The sequence below is a fragment of the Juglans regia genome, chromosome 10 (genome assembly GCF_001411555.2).
Source record: "Juglans regia cultivar Chandler chromosome 10, Walnut 2.0, whole genome shotgun sequence".
NCBI classification, from domain to species: Eukaryota; Viridiplantae; Streptophyta; class Magnoliopsida; order Fagales; family Juglandaceae; genus Juglans; species Juglans regia.
The window spans coordinates 29,961,291-29,980,679 of record NC_049910.1 but is presented as its reverse complement, the minus strand read 5'-3'; the positions used below and the strand labels follow the sequence as shown (position 1 = coordinate 29,980,679).

Below are 19,389 nucleotides of genomic sequence, written 5' to 3'. Positions count from 1 at the left end.
TTTTGGCAATATGTTTCAGCAGAAGCGCTCCCTTATTGAGGAATTACAGGTTCTGGAATGTGAGGAGGAGGCTAGAATCCTTTCTGAACCTAAGAAAATTCATGAAAGTCAGGTAGTTGCTGATCTTGAAAGGGTTCCTTTGATAGAGAAGATTTCTTGGAGACAGAAATCAAGGGTTCTCTGGCTTAAGGAAGGGGACAAATGTACAAAATTCTTCTATAGGATGGCTAACTCTCACAGGAGGAACAATGCTATTGATACACTGATGGTAGATGGGGTAGCTTCTTCAGATCATAGGGTTATAAAAAACCACATTGAACATTACTATCAACAACTCCTATCTGAGGAGCATAACTGGAGACCGAGAGTGGATGGTTTGTCTTTTTCCACTTTAGACCATCAGTGCGCTGGGTGGTTTGAAAGACCTTTTACAGAAGAGGAAGTGGGAAAGGTTATCAGAGGTATGGTAAGTGATAAGGCTCCCGGTCCGGATAGCTTTACTTTGGGTTTCTTTCAAGTTTGTTGGGAGGTGGTCAAGTAGGATATTATGTAAGTCTTTCATGATTTTCATTTTAATGCTAAATTTGAAAAGAGTCTCAATGCCACATTTTTATCCCTCATTCCTAAAAAGGTGGGGTCTACAGATGTGAGAGACTTTCGCCCCATTAGTCTTGTGAATGAGATGTACAAAATTCTATCCAAAATATTAGCAAATAGGCTAAGCTCGGTGGTGGAAAAACTAATTTCAAAGCCGCAAAATGCATTTTTCAAAGGTAGACAAATTCTTGACTCGGTACCTATCGCAAATGAAGTCTTGGATGGTCGATTAAAGTCTAGAGAACCTGTGCTGCTTTGTAAGTTTGACATAGAGAAAGCATACGACCATGTAAACTAGAAGTTCCTCCTTTACTTATTTGAAAGATGTGGTTTTGGGGAGAAATGATAGAAATAGGTAGAATTTTGTATCTTTTCAGCTTGTTTCTCTATTTTGGTAAATGGCTCTCCGGTGGGTTTCTTCAACTCCTCTTGTGGCCTGAGATAGGGAGATCAGCTTTCTCCTCTTCTTTTCATTTTTGTCATGGAAGCTCTCAGCAAGATGATTGAGGGCCTGGTGGATGGTGGGGAATGGCAATCTCCACATTTATAACTTGTTATTTGTAGATGACACACTCATCTTTTGTGGCGCACACCTTGGACAAGTTCGAGACTTGAGGGCACTTCTCCTTTGCTTTGCTGTTGTGTCAGGTTTGAGCATTAACCTTGCAAAGTTGGAAATAGTGCCAGTGGGGGCTGCCCTCGATATGGAGATTCTAGCTACTACCCTGGGTTGTAAGATATCTTCACTTCCTTTGAAGTATTTTGGCTTATCGTTGGATGCTTCTTTTAAATCTGAAAAGATTTGGAATGATGTAGTCAAAAGGGTGGAGTGCAGATTGGCTGCTTGGAAGAGGCTATACTTGTCAAAAGATGGTAGGTTAACATTGATTAAAAGCACTCTTTTTAACTTACCCACCTATTTTTTGTCTTTGTTCCCGCTTCCCTTAAAGGTGGCTAATCGCATTGAGAAGATACAAATGGATTTCTTATGGAGTGGATTGGGGGAAGAGGTCAAATTCCACCTGGTTGATTGGTCAACAATTTGTACCCCAATTTTGGGGGGAGGTTTGGGGGTTCGCCATTTGATGAAATTCAATCAAGGTCTCTTGGGTAAGTGGTGTGGAGGTACCAAAATGAAAGAGAGGCACTATAGAAGTCCGTTATAGATTCTCAATTTGGGGAAGTTTGGGAAGGCTGGTGCTTGAATGAGGTACAAGGTTCTCATAGAGTGGGTTTGTGGAAAAACATTAGAAGCCTTTGGGGGGCCTTCTGAGGTCATGAACATTTCGTTGTAGGCGATGGTTTGCGTGTCCCTTTTTGGCTTGATATATGTTGTGGCAACCACTGTATACGTGATATTCCCTACCATCTTTGCGCTTGCTAGAGTAAAGGAGGCATTAATTGCCGACCTTTTGGTCTTTTCTAATGGCACCCCTTAATGAAATGTTGATTTCATTAGGGCAGCTCATGATTGAGAGTTGGAGTATTTTACGGAGTTCTTTGCGACATTATATTCCGCAAGTATTCCAGGGGGTTCCAGTGACAATATGCTTTGGAAGCATTCTAAGAAATGTACTTTCTCTGTCAGTTCTTTTTACCATAAGTTCACGAACTCCGGTTTGTCTATGTTCCAGTGGAAGAGCATATGGAAGATGAAAGCTCATTCAAAAGCAGCTTTCTTTGTCTGGACAGCTTCTTTAGACAAGATTCTCACTACAGATAATTTGAGGAAACATCGGATTATTGTCCTGGATTGATGTTGTATGTGCAAAAAGCATGGGGAGTTAGTTGATTATCTGCTTCTACACTGCGAGGTGATAAAAGCTATATGAGATGATGTCTCCTTAAGAGTCGGATTGTCTTGAGTTATGCTTTGTAGGTTGGTGGACTTTCTCGCAATTTGGAGATTGGTACCAATATGCTTGTGTTGGTGTATTTGGAATGAGATAAATGCTAGATGTTTTAATGATCTTGAGAGAACATTGGTTGAGCTTAAAGCTTTCTTTTTTAAGTCATTGTTCCTTTGAGCGGGGGCTAGAGTTTGTAACGGATCTAGTGTCCATGATCTTCTTCTTTCTATTGTAACCTCTAGCTAGGCGGTTTGTCATGTATACTTCTTGTGTACTTGGACCTTGCCTATTTCTATGAATACAATATATTTGATTACCTATAAAAAAATCAAAATGGGAAATTCTTATGTTGATTACCGTATAACAAAGTTTTTTTAAAAAAATATATATATATCTTTTTTTTTTTAACACCCCACCACCTTAAATGTGAGATAAAATCTTGTGGTTACTATTTGCCATTTTTAGAGAGTTTCTGAAGAAACATTATAAGTTGTCTCGGAGGAATATCATTATTTCCTGTTTCATTAATAATGTTCAAATATGCCCACATAAAATTCTTAAAAACCAACCATTTTGGCTTCTTTATTTAACAAAAGGCCCTGCACATCCATTTTGGCTTCCTTATTAGTTTATTCACAATTTCTTGTTTATATCCACCACTTGCTAAATCATTTCTACTTAGATTATATATATATATAAATATATATATATATATATATCCTATGTGTATAATATAATTAATATGTTGTTCATTTCTTTTCTTTTTTTTTATGCAATTTAATTAATTTTGGGGGAGGATTAATAATAATTTTACAACATTATAAACTTGATCAAAAGTGATCCTAATATAGACGCTTGAAGAGGATTTCAAAGGTGTTGTTGGGATCAGGTCATGTGTGACTCTAATTGGCTCTTGAACCTTATCTTTTTTCCTTCTTTATGTTGATGATTTTATATACATACATACATTCATATATATATATATATATATATATATATATCTTTAGCATTTAAAAATTTTAAAAATATTCTTTCAAATTTTTCTCCAAGCTTTATAAGTGAGAGAAAGATAGATACCGTGGCAGATTTGTTTATTTTATTTTTCGTATTATATTGAGAAAATATTATGACTTATTTCATGCCTAGCTCTAATCCAACATCAATTGATAGAGGGAGTAATGTCAAGGACAAAATCTGCCACGATGAAGAGGTAAGTTATCCAGCATGTAATCAACATGCTTGTGATATCTTGCTTTTAATATTGATAGACGGAGTAACTTCTCAAAAGGGGCTCGCACTAATCTAGAACACGCTTTACGTACAACCTTTCAACTTAATTAGTATTTCTCTTCTTTATTTTATTATTTATTTCCTTTGCCGATTAGTGTTGGTGCATGCGGTTTAATCATTCTTTTAACACTTTTAAATATTTAAAAAAAAATAAAAAATTCACAATATTATTAAACAACATTTTCTTAATCACTAAGTAAAAAAAAAAAAAAAACTAAAAAAAAAGGGGAGCGGGACATCAATGGGATTCCCCAGCAGGATCAATCCCTATCATTTTTCTTTTGTTTTAAATATTTTTTAAAAAATATTAAAGTTTTTTTTTTCAAGTCATGTTTTAACACTTTTAAAAATTTAAAAAAAAAAAAATCATAATATTATTCAACAACATTTTCTTAATCACTATGTAAAAAAAAAAAAATTGAGTGAGACATCAATGGGATCCCCCAGTGGGATCCCTAGCATTGCCCAAGATTTAGGTTGCGTTTGGTTGCAAGATTCATCTGAACTCAGTTTAATTTTAAGTTGAATCTAACATCTAAACACCCAACTTTCAAATTAGTAAACTCATCTCAACTCAAAACTTCCTTACATGTGGGATCTACAACCTTTTTTAACTTAACACTTATTTATACGTGGGACCCACAAGCTTTTCAACTTCTCATAAAAAGTATTAAACTCATCTTAACATCTAAACACACGTTAAACTCAGTTTAAATGAGCCTCTCATAACTCTCTCCACTAATCAACTCACTGTTATTTATAAAGAACTGAGGTCAGCTCAATATCCAAATGTAGCCTTAATTAGAATATACATGATTGAGTCTTGTTTTACAGTACTGGCACATATTTCCAAAGAAAATTGTTGCGTTTGCATTCCTTTTATCACTTTTAAGTTTCAAGTACATGTGAAAAAATTATTTAGAGCTATATCCCATCTCACCCATAGTCATAGGTGACCTCTAAGCCTAAGGAGAGAAAACAAAATACTATCACAATCCTGTTTATCTATATTTTAATACCAAAAGTTTTAAAGTTTTAACTTTAAGAACAAATGCTGTCTTTAAATCTTTACATTTGGGTCAGTGTTTGATGCATAAGGAGAATGACTACTACATGTCAGCCTTCTTTCATCGTTTAGAGAAAGAGATCATAACAGCATAAATGAACAACATATATATTTTTCAGATGTAAAAGCCTTTCTCCTTTGATATTCTGTCTTAAAGACCAATTGGAGGATTAGCAAACATGCATTATTGAACTCTAATTAAATTTTTAAACGTTTTTTTATTGTTTTTTTCATGTTCAGGTTGTTCATTCAATCATTGCATAGAAAATGGATTGGTTGGTCATTCTCGAGACCATTCTCTCGCACTCTCGTCCCATCTTAAAGAGTTTTTTTTTTTTTTTTAAATTTGAATGCTTCTTGCTGGAGATTTTTTAATTTGTTCATTGTGAATAAGAGTGCCCATATATCTTTTTCCTATGCTCTCATTGATTTGTTCTGTGGTTGTGAGTGAATGCAGATTATGATGTTGATTTCTGACTTTATATTACTGTGTTGTCATGTATGTCCGCTATCCACTTCATCTCTCATTTCTAGTTACAAAGTACGCTTTCATTAAAATCTGGGTGCTATGGCAAAGAGGTCTCTTTTGTATTTTTTGCTTAGGAAGATCATTTACTGTGATTCCAATGCGTATGAAGCGAATAGGATTTACTATTTTTAGTCTTTTAGTGATATATATATATATATATATATATTTCTTTAGATCATTGGAATGTGTGGGGAAATTTAAATGTGAATGCACAGTTTTTTATAGTTTCCTTTGTCCACACTCTGGTACCTCATTTGGTTCCAACATTGGTATGGAGATTTCGGCTATTTTGCACGTTCCTCACTAGTTTTTCTATTTGCTACACTATTTAGGTGAATTAATTATATCTTATAGTTATATATAAATATATATATATATATATATATTATATATAAGGGACTCTAATATAAAGTATAGCTTGGGTAATAGTTCATCTCTATTTTGGGAGGAGCATAAAAGGCCCAAGAAGGTATAAAAATAGAATCTTAGGAATGTGGGGTGAGAGAGAGAGAGAGACAACTTTGAAACTGAATGAATTTGTTTAGAAAGCCCTATATCTACAATGAGATAATAGTTTGTGAGGATGATACGTGACAATGTTATAACTGAGAACTTAGGTATGGTAGATTTAGAAATTGTGAGCGATTAGCTTTTTGGGTGTGAGTTGGGAAGTTGAAGTAATTTATGTATACTATTTTTGTGCATTTTTTTTTTATTATTTTGTGAAAACTCTTTTTCGGCGAGTAAAATTCGTTGGGAATACATAATGATGACGATAATTCATAATTACTAGAAAAAATATATAGTCATTCTCGACGATTTATTAACCTTTTGCGACGATATATATCGCCGTAATTGACTTTTCTCAACGATTTAATGGTAAACGAAAATGCCATTTCCGTAATTTTTTGAGACATTTGCGATGGACAAAAATTTCACACTCCACCCATTCTAGATTCAAATTTATAAATCTATGCATTGTTACCTCTTTCCATCACTCTTATACATCTTCTACGGATTAACCATTTAATAAATTAGTAAATTCAATAAGAAATAGAGACAATTTCGAGCATGCCCTATTCTTCCCATAAACACAGATAGCTTAATTTCTGATGCATTTTTCCATAGGGCAAATGATATTTGCAATTATGAAATTGTCGTACAATTTTTTTGAAAAAAAATGAGTAAATACGAGATTCATATGAAAAAAATTAATTTTTTAATAATAGACTTTATTAATCTTTTTTAAAAAAATTACGAGACACTTGCATATTTCACAATTATATATAACATTACTTTTTTACTTGACACAACACAACACAGCAACTCACGCATTTTGATAACACATTGGGACGCAACACGACCAACTTATATATATATATATATATATATATATATATATACTAGCAGTGAAGTTACGTGCGAGGCACGTTTGCCCTATATTAAATTATTCTAAAATATAAACATCTAATGTAGAAGAAGAGAATTTAATGATAAGGTCTATGAAGATAATATAACTAATTCTAATTAGAAATTACTAATCAAATAGCAATAAATTTAAACAAACTATACGTTCAAGCAAGTTTGGAAAGTAAAGGTTTATGTTTCGAATTTATATTACAGTTTGTTTCTGAAACGAATAAATGTTACATAATTGTTTCTTTCGTTACTGAAAGTAAAGTTTGCGGGTTATGGATTCAAAGTGGTGTGTTCTCCTCATTCACAGTATTTATGGAGAGAACATTGAAGTTTTTGTGACGTTGTTTTTGGAGTTGATCTAAATCTGCACCCAATTGTATGATCCATTTTTTGGTTGAACATAATTTTGTAATATTTTAGATATACGGTAAATGTTCCTGCATGAAATAAATTTAGAATCTAAGCATGGTTATGAAAGATTTAGAAGCATGTTAATATAGAATAAATAAAGTATGGTGAATAAATATAAATGTAGTGTTTACATCTAATAATAATATTGTTAATTTATAAAATGGGCCAGTTTATAATTTGAAAAAGTACTGGCTTATGTAAAAGATATTATTATGAGTATAGAATTTTATATTTCTAGACATACATTAGCTATAAAAAATTAAAATTAAAAAATAATACCCATATTTTGAATATCTGTCAATCATGACAGTTCTATTACGTAAATGTTAAGAGTACCATGTACTGTTGATATATATATATATATATTTTGGCTAAGAAATAGGTGGAGGGAATTTGAGCCTTAGTTTTCCAGATGACAAACCAATGCTAATGCCATTTGAGCCAAAGGCCATTTGTATATTACTCTTGACTATACAGTAATATTGGCATCACCATAAAAAAAAAAACACACTAATTCCTATAAATTGTTTAGAATCATATGTCAACTCAGCATTATTTAACATCATACTTATTTTAAAACTTATAATGATATATTGCCTAGAATCTTGACATCAAACAATTTTATAGCCTTTAATTTTATAATCAGTAAATAAATTTTTTGTCAAATAGGGAGTCCGAAGATATCCTATAAAGTGGATCTTCTTGATATGGGTCAATAATTTCAACAATCTAGGGAATGGTAGTATAATGGAGAAGCCCATAATTAAATAAAACAGAATTTCACAGGCAATAAAAATCTCTACTTACCTAAGTGTATATAAACAATAAGTTTTAGTATAGATGTTTATAATATTTGAAATAACAGAGAACAAAATTTGGCAATGGTAAGGTTGTAATTAATCCTAATGGACTAATCAAATGGATTTCATTATTTACATTCTAAAAGCTTGAGAATTGTTTCCGGAAAATATTATGTTTGGTATTTGAAAAATTGCAGGAAACCTCACCAATTGAAATATGTTCTCTAAAACTTTAAGATACAGCAACTATATTTGACACATGTTTGGAAACATCTTAAAAAATTTGTAGTAATTTTGTAAAACACTTTTATAGTAATCTTGTAAGAAAAATTTTACAAAATTTTTATAGTAATTTTTTAGTAAAATTACATACATACAGAAATAATTTTGTTGATAAAATTTTATCAGCAATTTTATAGCAATTTTGTAAAAAAATTTTTTTTGATAAACATACATACATAACTAATAAGATATAACACATAATTATGCCAGAACGTTAGTTTATAAGTTCATAACTTTAAGAAATTGATATTGCTTGATGATAAAAATAGACTCAAAGAGCAAAAGAATGTCAAATTTTATAAAATTAAATTTATTTTTAAATAAATTATATAATTATGTTGGTTGATTGAATTAATTTTATTCTATATTATGCAATAAGATTATGTTCTGAGGTTTTTAATCCAAATATAAATAGTAAAAGGAAAAAAAACAAAATTATACTTTAAAAATATTTTAATTTTATAATATTTTTTATTCAACTGTTATGTCTCATCTCTTAAAATCCAATAATTACTTAATCCAAAACTATCTCTCTACTATTCATAAACTTTCTTACTACTATTCACAAAATTTTTATTTCATCTTATTATTCAAGCATCCTTTAAAGTACAAATTTATGCACAATATTATGTTTATTGAGTATGTACTCTATTTTATCAACTATTTTAATTCAAATTTCAATTTTTAAAATTTTCAACATTTCAATAATTAATTACGTATAATAATTTTTATAGTAATTTTATAGTAAAATTATATACATATAGAACTAATTTTGTTGATAAAATTTTATGAGCAATTTTATAGCAATTTTGTAAAAAACTTTTTTTTGATAAACATGCATACATAACTAATAAGATATAACACCTAACTATGTCAGAACGCTAGTTTATAAGTCCACAACTTTAAGAAATTGATATTGCTTGATGATAAAAATAAACTCAAAGAGCAAAAGAATGTCAAATTTTATAAAATTAAATTTATTTTTAATTAAATTATATAATTATATTGATTGATTGAATTAATTGTATTCTATATTATGTAATAAGAATAAGTTCCGAGGTTTTTAATCCAAATATAAATAGCAAGAGGGAAAAAAATTGCTTAGTAGTAAAACAATAGTAAAAGAGGTATAATTACAAAATTATGCTTTAAAAATATTTTAATTTTATAATATTTTTTATTCAACTGTTATGTCTCATCTCTTAAAATCCAATAATTACTTAATCTAAAACTATCTCTCTACTATTCATAAACTTTCTTACTACTATTCACAAAATTTTTATTTCATTTTATTTTTCAAGCATCTTTTAAAGTACAACTTTATGCACAATATTATTTTTATTGAGTATGTACTCTATTTTATCAAATTATTTAATTCAAATTTCAATTTTTAAAATTTTCAACTTTTCAATAATTGATTACGTGTAATTATATGGGTAACACTGTAAGTATTGATGTCATTTTTCAAATGGCAAACCTATTCTTTTTATTTTGGAATTATAAAAGAAGCAAAATTATAATGTAAAATCAACTAAAACAGGTGGAACTAATTAAATAAAATATCGTTAGTGAATGTTTTAAGCAATGATATTTCATTAATTAAAATATAGTATTATTTTTAGATTAATTCAAAATTATAATTTAAGATGTGGTATCACGTGTATATACCTGTGGGTTCAATCTAAGTTATAACAAATATCATCTTGCATTTATATGATTTATCTTAGCATATGTTTGGATGTAAATGTGAGATGAGATGGTTTTTTTTTTTTTTTTTGAGAAGATAAATGTGGTAGATCCTCTTTTATATAGAAGCTGCTACATTTGCAAAAGACTCTAGATAGACTACAGTGGAAGATTTCAGGAAAAGTCTCCCTAAGGGTCATTGGGCTAGTTTATGAGCATTGGTGGATTTATGAGACAGAATTCATATTTGAATCCTTTATGAGTTAAAAACAGCTCAAAGTCCATGCAAAACAATCATTGAGCTAGTATTCAACTATCTACTATCTCTTCAAGTGTTAACATTAAATAATTGACTTAAAAGATCTTAAAATCAGAGAAGCAAATTAGATTATTTAAGAAAAGTAAGAAATGTGTATGATCTCCAAGCATTTACCATTAATATTCCAACAATGATAGTTGATAATTTTGAGTTATTAATTCACAGTACAAAACTAAAAAGTTAAAGGATCCATACTTTCAACACTCTCATAAGTAGCTAGTCGTTGGGATATTTTGTTTCCACTTTCAACGTCACGGAGCTCAACCTATGTAAAAAATTCAACAATGTAATATTATAGTAAGGACAAAAGCAAAGTTGAAAAAAAAAAAGAAAGGAATTTACTATTATTTAATCTTTTTCAGATGAGAAATTGTAAAATATAGGAACATATATATATATATATATTTTAAAGTGATTTTATAGTAATTTTGTAGAAAAAAAAATTTCCTAATTTTTCTCTCTTCTACGCGATTCTTCCGCACGACCGGTTCTCCTCCAGCGCAGCCCGGTGCTGCCGAGCCCCGGCCATCATCATTGCCACCACCGGCGTGTTCCCCTCACGCCGACGAGCAACCCTGGCACCACCAATGTCCCTCACGCGCAGCCATCGCTCTCCCCCGCGGAAATAGAACTGAAATGGGTTTCTCCCATTTATCTCATCTTGTGCCACCGTACGCGGCCACCGAACCTCACGACCACCATCGACAAGTCCCTCTCAAGCCGGCGACCAACCCAGCCACCATCGAAGTCCCCCACGAGCAGCCCTCCCTCTCCCCTGCGGAAATAGAACTGAAATGGGTTTGACCCATTTGTGTGCAGTTTCGCGGCCGTAGGCAGCCAGCCACCCAGGCCATTGCACCTCCACCAGTTGACACCGACGACAACCTCTAGTGGACTCAGCCACCACGAAGTTCCCTTTCCCTCTCCGTCGCACATTGCGATTTGCACCCAGAAACCCATTTCTCACGGCACTTCTCTCCCCCTCTTTGTCTTTGAATAAGAAAAAAATGAAGAAGAAAAAAAAACAGAGATGCAAAAATAAATCGAAAAAAACAAAACAGAGATTGAAGAATAAATCTGAAACGAAGAAGCAACCGCACGGGAAAAATAGAAAGGAAGAAGAAATAGATTTATGTTGTTGAGGTGTAGAAAGAAAAAAACCATGCGAGAAACGGAAAAAGAAAAACAAGATGCAAAAGCTAGAGGTGAAATCAGAAGAGAATTGCATACCAACGGCGAGAAAAAATCTCAAACAGTATAGATTTTTTTTTTCATCCTCCAGTTGAGTCTGAAAGTTGTTCTGCAGATGCTAGAAAAGCAAGAGACGTTGCATTCCATCTCTTGTATGAAGAGGCCAGATATTTCAACTGTCGCACCACGAAAATAGATCAATGCTAAGATGTTTCTAACTCAACGAAGAAGAGTAAAATTCTGACTAAAAAGAAAGAAATTTCATAGAAGGCAACGAGAAATCAAAAAGAGGACGCTGGACGGTAATGACTATTAAGAACTATTCACTACTGTTGATCTTATATATGCTTTTAAGTATTAGGAGGATATATATAAATATATATATTATCTTCCAATGACATGTGACTTCCACATATCTTATTCTACTTAAGTCCTATTTGAATTGAGAAATGATTCTTCTTATCTTATTTTATTATTATAATTTTCTTAATTTTTTACATAAAATATAATAAGTAATTTAATTTTTTCAAATTTTAAAATAATAATAATATTATAATAATATTTTATTTAAATTTTAATTTTTATCTTAATTTATCTCATTTCAACTCACTATCTGAATCGTTACTTAATACAAGCAACCCATATTAGGAACGCAACTGTGCACTATTTTGGGCCACCATCAAACACTACAGAGATCAACCTCAGGCAAGCAACCACGATGTTTGTTTCACCAACATTGCACCATGACATGACACATTTTTTTCTCACATTTGTCACAACGCAACGAAATTCAACCCATCGCTAGCTGCTCTTCAACGCAAGTACCCATTTTTAGGTCGTATATGGGTCCAGATATGATCACTAGAGAAACCTATATCGAACATTATTTTATAAAAAAGAAAATGTAATATTATAACTATATTTATTAAAATATATTTTTTTATTTATCTCCTGAGTTGTCATCCCTAAAGCAGGAACAAAATGACAAAATAAGTTGGAACATGTCTCAATCACACATCTATCGAAAGGATAGAAAAAACATTGAAGAGGACAAAAACTAAGACAGCATACACGACCTAACCAGAATTATAAAAAAATAGTATTTTAAAGATGTTTTTTTAATATCATCTGATAAAGCAGTGTTTAGATCTTATCTTATAATAATTATTATAACTAAGTGATGTTCGAAAAATGAAATGAAATAAAAATTTTATATATAGTAATAAGATGATTTATAAATAATTATGAAATAATTTAAATTAAACATTTATTAAATTTCAGAAAATAAAGATAAAAAAGTTAAATAAAAAATATTATAAAATTAAAATATTATTAGTATATAATTTTTTAATATTATTTTTATTTTAAAATTTTAAAATTTAAAATTTTATGTTTTATTTTTTATTTAAAAAAATTATAATAATCAGATATAAACCAATGTTAGATTATAACAATAATTAACAAACAATCCTCTCTCTCTCTCTCTCTCTCTCTCCATGCCTTAGAGGCTCTATTGCTTACTGATAATTCATAAGAGGAATTCTACATCAAGAACATCTCCACGGCAACAAAATTTGTCACTAAAAAATTTCTCAAAACCTCAAAAAAAGAAGAAACGAGTCCATGTTCAAAGCAATCGCCATCACCTTCCTAGGCTTAGCCACCTCTTTCACCTTCCTCCTGATTTCTCCCCCTCCAAAATCTTCCTATCACTCCCTATTCACATCTCCTTCTCTATCCGACAACTTTTCAGTAGCAAACCACCTACACACCCTCACTCGCCGGCCTCATGTTGCTGGCTCTGAGGCTAACGCCGAGGCGGCAGCCTATGTTTTATCCATCTTTACTTCCAGCAATATCCAATCACACATAGCATCCTATGAGGTGTCTCTGACTTACCCTGTATTTCGTTCCTTGATATTAACACGTCTACCTCCAGAGCCACCCACTACGTTCAATCTTTGCCAAGAAATTTATGATGGAGATCCATATGCTGATGTAGCAGACCAAGTTCAGCCTACCTTTCATGCATATGCAAAGTCAGGCAATGTCTCTGGACCTGTGGTTTATGTGAACTACGGACGCGTGGAAGACTACATGACACTGAAAGAAATGGGTGTGAATGTCTCGGGTGCTATTGCATTGGCAAAATATGGAAAAATATACCGAGGAGACATATTAATGACTGCATATGCAGCAGGCGCTATAGGGGTATTGGTGTATACAGATCGAAAGGACTATGGCGGTGGGGGAGGGGATGTGCGGTGGTTCCCAGATGATAAATGGATACCACCAAGCGGAGTACAGGTGGGATCAGTTTACAAAGGGATCGGAGACCCTACTACACCAGGATGGGCGAGCACTAGAGAATGTGAAAGGTTATCAGAAGAGGAGGTAGAGAAAGGAGGGGATGTTCCCCTCATACCATCATTGCCGGTGTCGGCGGCAGATGGTGAAATAATCTTGAAATCCATTGGTGGACAAGTCGCCAATGAGGACTGGCAGGGAAGCAAAGATGCACCTATTTATAGGCTTGGACCAGGGCCAGGAATTGTCAATCTCAATTACACTGTAAGCTCAAACTAGGACACAGTATCTATACATTCTTATGCACAATGTAGAAACGTTGAATCTTAGCCCTAGTGATAAAACCAGAGGAAAACTAGAACCAACAGCTGCTTGTAGTTTGCTTAATTGCCACCATGGATGTTATTTTCAGGGAAAGCAATTCATAGGGACAATTCAGAATGTCATTGGTGTGATTGAAGGAGCAGAAGAGCCAGATAGGTATGTACAATTTCTTTCACAAACAAAAGGAGTAGCTAAATTTCCAGTTCAATACGTATCCAACAAAGGAAAGCGCGCATAAAGTTCATACCATGCTTTAGTAACTCATCATAGCATAACAGAAAAGTCGCATAACTTTACAATTATTTGTAGGTTTGTCATTCTGGGTAATCATCGGGATGCATGGACATTTGGAGCCGTTGATCCCAACAGTGGCACTGCAGCGTTGTTAGAGGTAAACATGATTCCATTAGATGGCCTTGTCAAGTATCTACCCGATGAGAAAAAAATACCAAAACAGCACCACCTGATTTTGATACTTACCGTAGATTGCAGAAAGACTGGGGAAATTGCAAAAAAAAGGATGGAAACCTCGAAGAACAATTGTGTTGTGCAATTGGGACGCTGAGGAATATGGACTGGTCTCTCTCTCTCTCTCTCTCTATATATATATATATATATATTAACCAAACTACTGTATTCAGATAGGATCCACTGAATGGGTAGAAGAGAACAGAGAAACACTAGCTTCAAGGGCTGTTGCTTACTTGAATGTTGACTCTGCTGTATCTGGACCAGGATTCCATGCCTCTGCAACTCCCCAGCTTGATGAACTACTCAAACGAGCAACTCAACAGGTATCTCAAACGTATAAATGCAAGAATAAGCATAAGGTATGGTAGCAGCTACAATAACCCAGTAGCAAAAGCAACAATTAATAACCCCTACCAAGAGTTTATGTTCTGATATCACCACTCCAGTCCATGCAAATAGTATTAGCAGTTGTATATACCAAGAAACAATGTAAAACCAAAAAGGGTTAGATTACTTCTTAACCTCAATTATTTGGTATTTTACATTTTGTTCTTCAAACTATCAAAATATATAGTTGGACTCTTTAACTAATTCCAACAGGCAAATAACACCCTGGGTTAAGATCTAATGGTCAAAATGGAGGAAAACATGTGACGCATCAAACCTTAACCGCGTTTGTTATTTGCCTGTTAAGGTAATTAGAGGGTGCAATGTGACAGTTTTTGTAGGTAAGAGTAAGAAGTGTTCTTAAGCCAATAATTTTTTTTAGCAAAATCTATAATCTATCTGGAGTTCAATCCCTTCCTGGTTCATGCCAAAAGAAAAGTATTTATTTTTATCTACTGCTGCTGTTATCTCACTTATCTCAACTGCACTAATTGATATTTGAAGGTTCAAGACCCAGATAACTCATCACAAACTATTTACGATTCGTGGGTTAGTTCCAACAATTCTCTCCTGGTAAGACAAGTTCAAATGCCTAGTAGCATCAACTTGGCATTATAATTTCAAATCCATACTTTTAAGAAAGAAATAAAGCTGCATTGTAGTAATTCTTAACATAAAAGGTGCAACTGAGTTTATTTCTAGCAAACCACTCACTCATATTTATAATTGCACGTCTAACATATTACCAAAAACAGATAACGCAAAGGAGATGACTTTTATCTAGTGAATCTTGAAACTTATATGGTTAATTACTTAGGCTCATTAACCTGTACTTTCTATACAAAGATCGAGAGGCTAGGAGAAGGAGGATCAGATTTTGCAGCATTTGTGCAACATGTAGGAATTCCAGCAGTTGCGATGTCTTACGGAGGAGGTAACAAGTACAAATTCTGTTCTTTTTACATAATCCTTTAGTTGATAAGATGATATATGCATCTATCACGCATGCTTGAGCCACTTTTCTGCTAAAGAAAGCAACTGCTTGTATAATTCTGAGGATAGGTATAAAGAATTTGATAATTGAAAAGGTTCCACCATAAAATTTCGTTCTCCAAGTAAAGCAAAACAAACATAAGGAAATAATTAATTTAAGTGTTGAAACTCAAGCAATGGTATCATATTTAATGAATACATGACAACCACCTGCTATAACCAATGCTCATCGCATTGTAAATATCATAGGTCAGTACTAAAGGGGTTTTCTAGATAACCATCGCAATATAACCAAAACCTCCAACCTAATCCTCTTAGAACAATCTCCTTGCCTAATTAAGAATATGGCAGAGTTTCAGAGAACAGCTTCAAATTTCTCACATTCAAGAAAGGAATTACTTTGCAGTAGTAGCTAAAAAAAAAAAAAAGATTTTGAAATATATGCATGGTTCATCACCTAAAGGAACTTTTGATCTTCCTGAAATGAAACAACTTGTAAATTCCCAGCCAAAATTAACCCTGAACTGATACATCCAAAGTTTAATCACAAAACTTACCAAGGATGAAAAAAGTGATATTCAATATTGAAGCGAGCGACTACACACCGTTACCTTAATAAGTTTCAAAACATCAAAACATTTTGTCCATTAGTAAATTATAAGCAGTGTAACATGGAAGCATGCTATTTAGAAGTTTCATGACTTGCCATTAAATAGTTGTCATCAAGTGCAGGTTACCCTGTATACCACTCAATGTACGATGACTTTATCTGGATGGAAAAATATGGTGATCCAATGTTTCGTAGACATGTTGCAGGTGAGATAAGAGTTTTATCTAGCAGCATAAAAACAATCTGGATTCCTTCATAACCCAAAAAATAGCTTCTGAAGTATTCCTTGATTATTGCTTGTTCAGCATATACTCCAAGACAAGTAAAAAAAAAGGACTAAAAACTAACATTTCATGTACAAGATTTTTTTTTTTCAAAGGAATAAAAAAGATTTTTTTTCATAACCCTTTTATTTTTTTATTTATTTTTTTATGTACAAGATTAGTTTCTAGCTGGAAACTAACATTTTTCCCTTTATTTGGTCTCAACTACCCAAAAAATTAAAATTCTATCAAATTTGTTTCTTGGAAACAGTGGCAAGTGTTTGGGGTTTAGTAGCTCTTTGGTTAGCAGATGAGGAATTTTTGCCTTACAACTATCTCTCCTATGCACAGGAGCTCCAGGTACGCTAATGTTAAATTGTACCAAAATAATCACATGTAGTCTTAGAAAACAGAGGCAAACATTAATACAATGAATTGAATCCATGAAATGAATAACAGACATACACGAAGGACATAGGAGATAGGATCTCAGATAAGAATGTGAGCCTAACCCCTTTATTCGAGTCCATAGAGGAGCTTGAAAAAGCAGCCACCACAGTGAACAACCAGATCAAGGTATAAGATTGAGTTTCTATATACTGTGTTGAAACAAATAACACTTGATATCTAAAAATCATGAAGTACGAATCTCTAGGAAATGAAAGAACGAAAAGGTTTGGCATCAATATGGAATAAAGATCCTTTGAAGGTGAGAGAGCTCAATGACAGACAAATGATGACAGAGCGTGCATTTACAGACCGAGATGGACTCTCCAGAAGGCCATGGTATAAGCATTTGGTATGTTTGTCTCAACCAACTTGTGAATCCTTATTTGAATTTGGCATAGTTTTCAAAAGCTCAACATAAAAAGAGAAAAGTTTCCAGAAATGAGAACTGAATTGATTAGACCATTTGAATATCTTGCCGAATCTATTGTTTTCTCTTTTGCAGATTTATGGGCCCTCGGAGCACGATGACTATGGATCCAGCTTCTTTCCCGGCATAGATTATGCCATTGAGAAGGCAAAGACTTTGAATACTGCTGAGACATGGCATTTGGTACAACGTGAAGTTTGGAAAGTCTCTCGAGCTATCAGACATGCTTCACTAGTTCTCAAGGGCGAACTAACATGACTATGCACATACATGTTCCACAACTTAATGAAGGCCATGCAACTCAAACATGTTTTTGTAACTTAATCTGATAATAGAACCATTTTTTTTTCCAAGTCTTTCTACAGATTATGCTCACTTCAGGTCCTCGCTATCCAAAATGCTCAAGGGAACAAAAACATAAAAGAAAGCGATCACTGTAAGTTAAATGATTCCAAAAATTCCTGAGACTAATTGGTGAGATGCAATACTCATGTCAATAGAGAATAGACCAAGGAGCATGAAGAAGCAGAAGCACAAAGTAATCACTGTAAAAACCTTGCCAATTCTTAGATTCACACTCTTTCATGGGAAGCGTATAAGTTAAAAAATATCATCATATATCATCCAACATCTACAACTGCTTTCTAATCCTACATGCTTACATTTCCTTTGCAACGAAACCAGGCGTCAAAATCCATCCCCCCCATGAAAGAAAGAAGAAAATAGAAGAAAGTCACTGAGAATTGAGACATCACCTGAAAGCTCATAGTTTTTTAGATCAATGGAGTCACCGTGCTTGAAATAAACATTGACAAGGCCCCTGTCGTGTCTGGGCAGAATCAACTTGAAGAAGTGGCCCTGGTCAAAAAGCTTCTTGAGGACTAGGTTGTAGGAGGACGGCATGTCATGGAGGTAGTACTCCCTCCTGGTTTTTAGTTTCTGATAAAACCATTGTCTTCTCGGATTTCGGAAGGTCGTGATTTCCTGCAATTTGTTTTTATTCGAAAGCTCATCGCATAAGGCGGCGGAGTGCAATATCCTCTCATCTTGTCATTTTATTTTAATATCTAAATATCATGAATAAAAATATTTTTTAATTCTAAATTTTTAATTTTTTATCTAATTATTATTTAATTATTATAATTTTATAAACTTTTAAAAAATATATAAAAAATAATTCAATCTTTTTAAAATTTAAAATAAAAATTATATTAAAAAAAATATATTTTAACAATATTTTAAATTTATAATTTTTTTATTTTTTAAAATTTTATAAAATATATTAATTAAAATTATTTTATTAAATTATCTCATCCCATCTAACTATTAATAAGTATCAAATCATGGCTTTAGCCACACCCTTTGTTAATTATAAAAACTAAAAAAGTATTTGCATTAATGCTTATCCCTCCTATTTTGTTTGACTTTTTTACAATATTTTTAATCTCATAGCATGTATTATATATATTTTGTATTGGTCATATTGACCTGTATTTCGATTTGTAATTTTATTTTTTATTTTTTCAGATTATAAAATTATTTTTTAATCTCCAATTCAGATTATGTTATTTATAATTTATATATATATATATATATATATATATTTATATATAATTTATTCATATATCAACTATCTCGAAACGATATCGGTATCGAAATATTTCGTTCTAGTGCCTTGACCGGTACGACATCCGATACAGTATTTAAAATATTACTT

At 32.5% G+C, this 19,389-nt stretch overlaps 1 protein-coding gene and 1 long non-coding RNA gene across 2 annotated transcripts; one reads left to right on the top strand and one right to left on the bottom strand.

The window, feature by feature from the left end:
- Nucleotides 1–10,358: 10,358 nt before the first annotated feature.
- Nucleotides 10,359–18,696, bottom strand: LOC108979118. Its single transcript, XR_001994161.2, has 6 exons — nt 18,428–18,696; nt 14,776–14,913; nt 14,552–14,669; nt 14,319–14,445; nt 11,480–11,616; nt 10,359–10,514 (listed from the first exon to the last, which is right to left on the bottom strand). It is a non-coding gene; the product is annotated as an uncharacterized LOC108979118 (long non-coding RNA).
- On the top strand, nt 12,923–18,056 carry LOC108979117 (probable glutamate carboxypeptidase LAMP1). The gene is made up of 12 exons (XM_018949711.2): nt 12,923–14,011; nt 14,160–14,227; nt 14,381–14,462; nt 14,557–14,649; nt 14,713–14,865; nt 15,434–15,502; nt 15,776–15,863; nt 16,655–16,738; nt 17,067–17,155; nt 17,255–17,371; nt 17,451–17,594; nt 17,748–18,056. Exons 1-12 carry the CDS (start codon nt 13,064–13,066, stop codon nt 17,928–17,930), a joined length of 2,118 nt encoding a protein of 705 aa, XP_018805256.1. The 5' UTR covers nt 12,923–13,063; the 3' UTR covers nt 17,931–18,056.
- Nucleotides 18,697–19,389: the final 693 nt, after the last annotated feature.

Bases quoted from the DNA above. Each gene is read 5' to 3' on its own strand.
- LOC108979117 (XM_018949711.2), top strand. From the start codon at position 13,064: ATGTTCAAAGCAATCGCCATCACCTTCCTAGGCTTAGCCACCTCTTTC. The intron at 14,228-14,380 runs GTATGTACAATT...AATTATTTGTAG, and splicing joins GGAGCAGAAGAGCCAGATAG to GTTTGTCATTCTGGGTAATC. The intron at 14,866-15,433 runs GTATCTCAAACG...TGATATTTGAAG, and splicing joins TCAAACGAGCAACTCAACAG to GTTCAAGACCCAGATAACTC.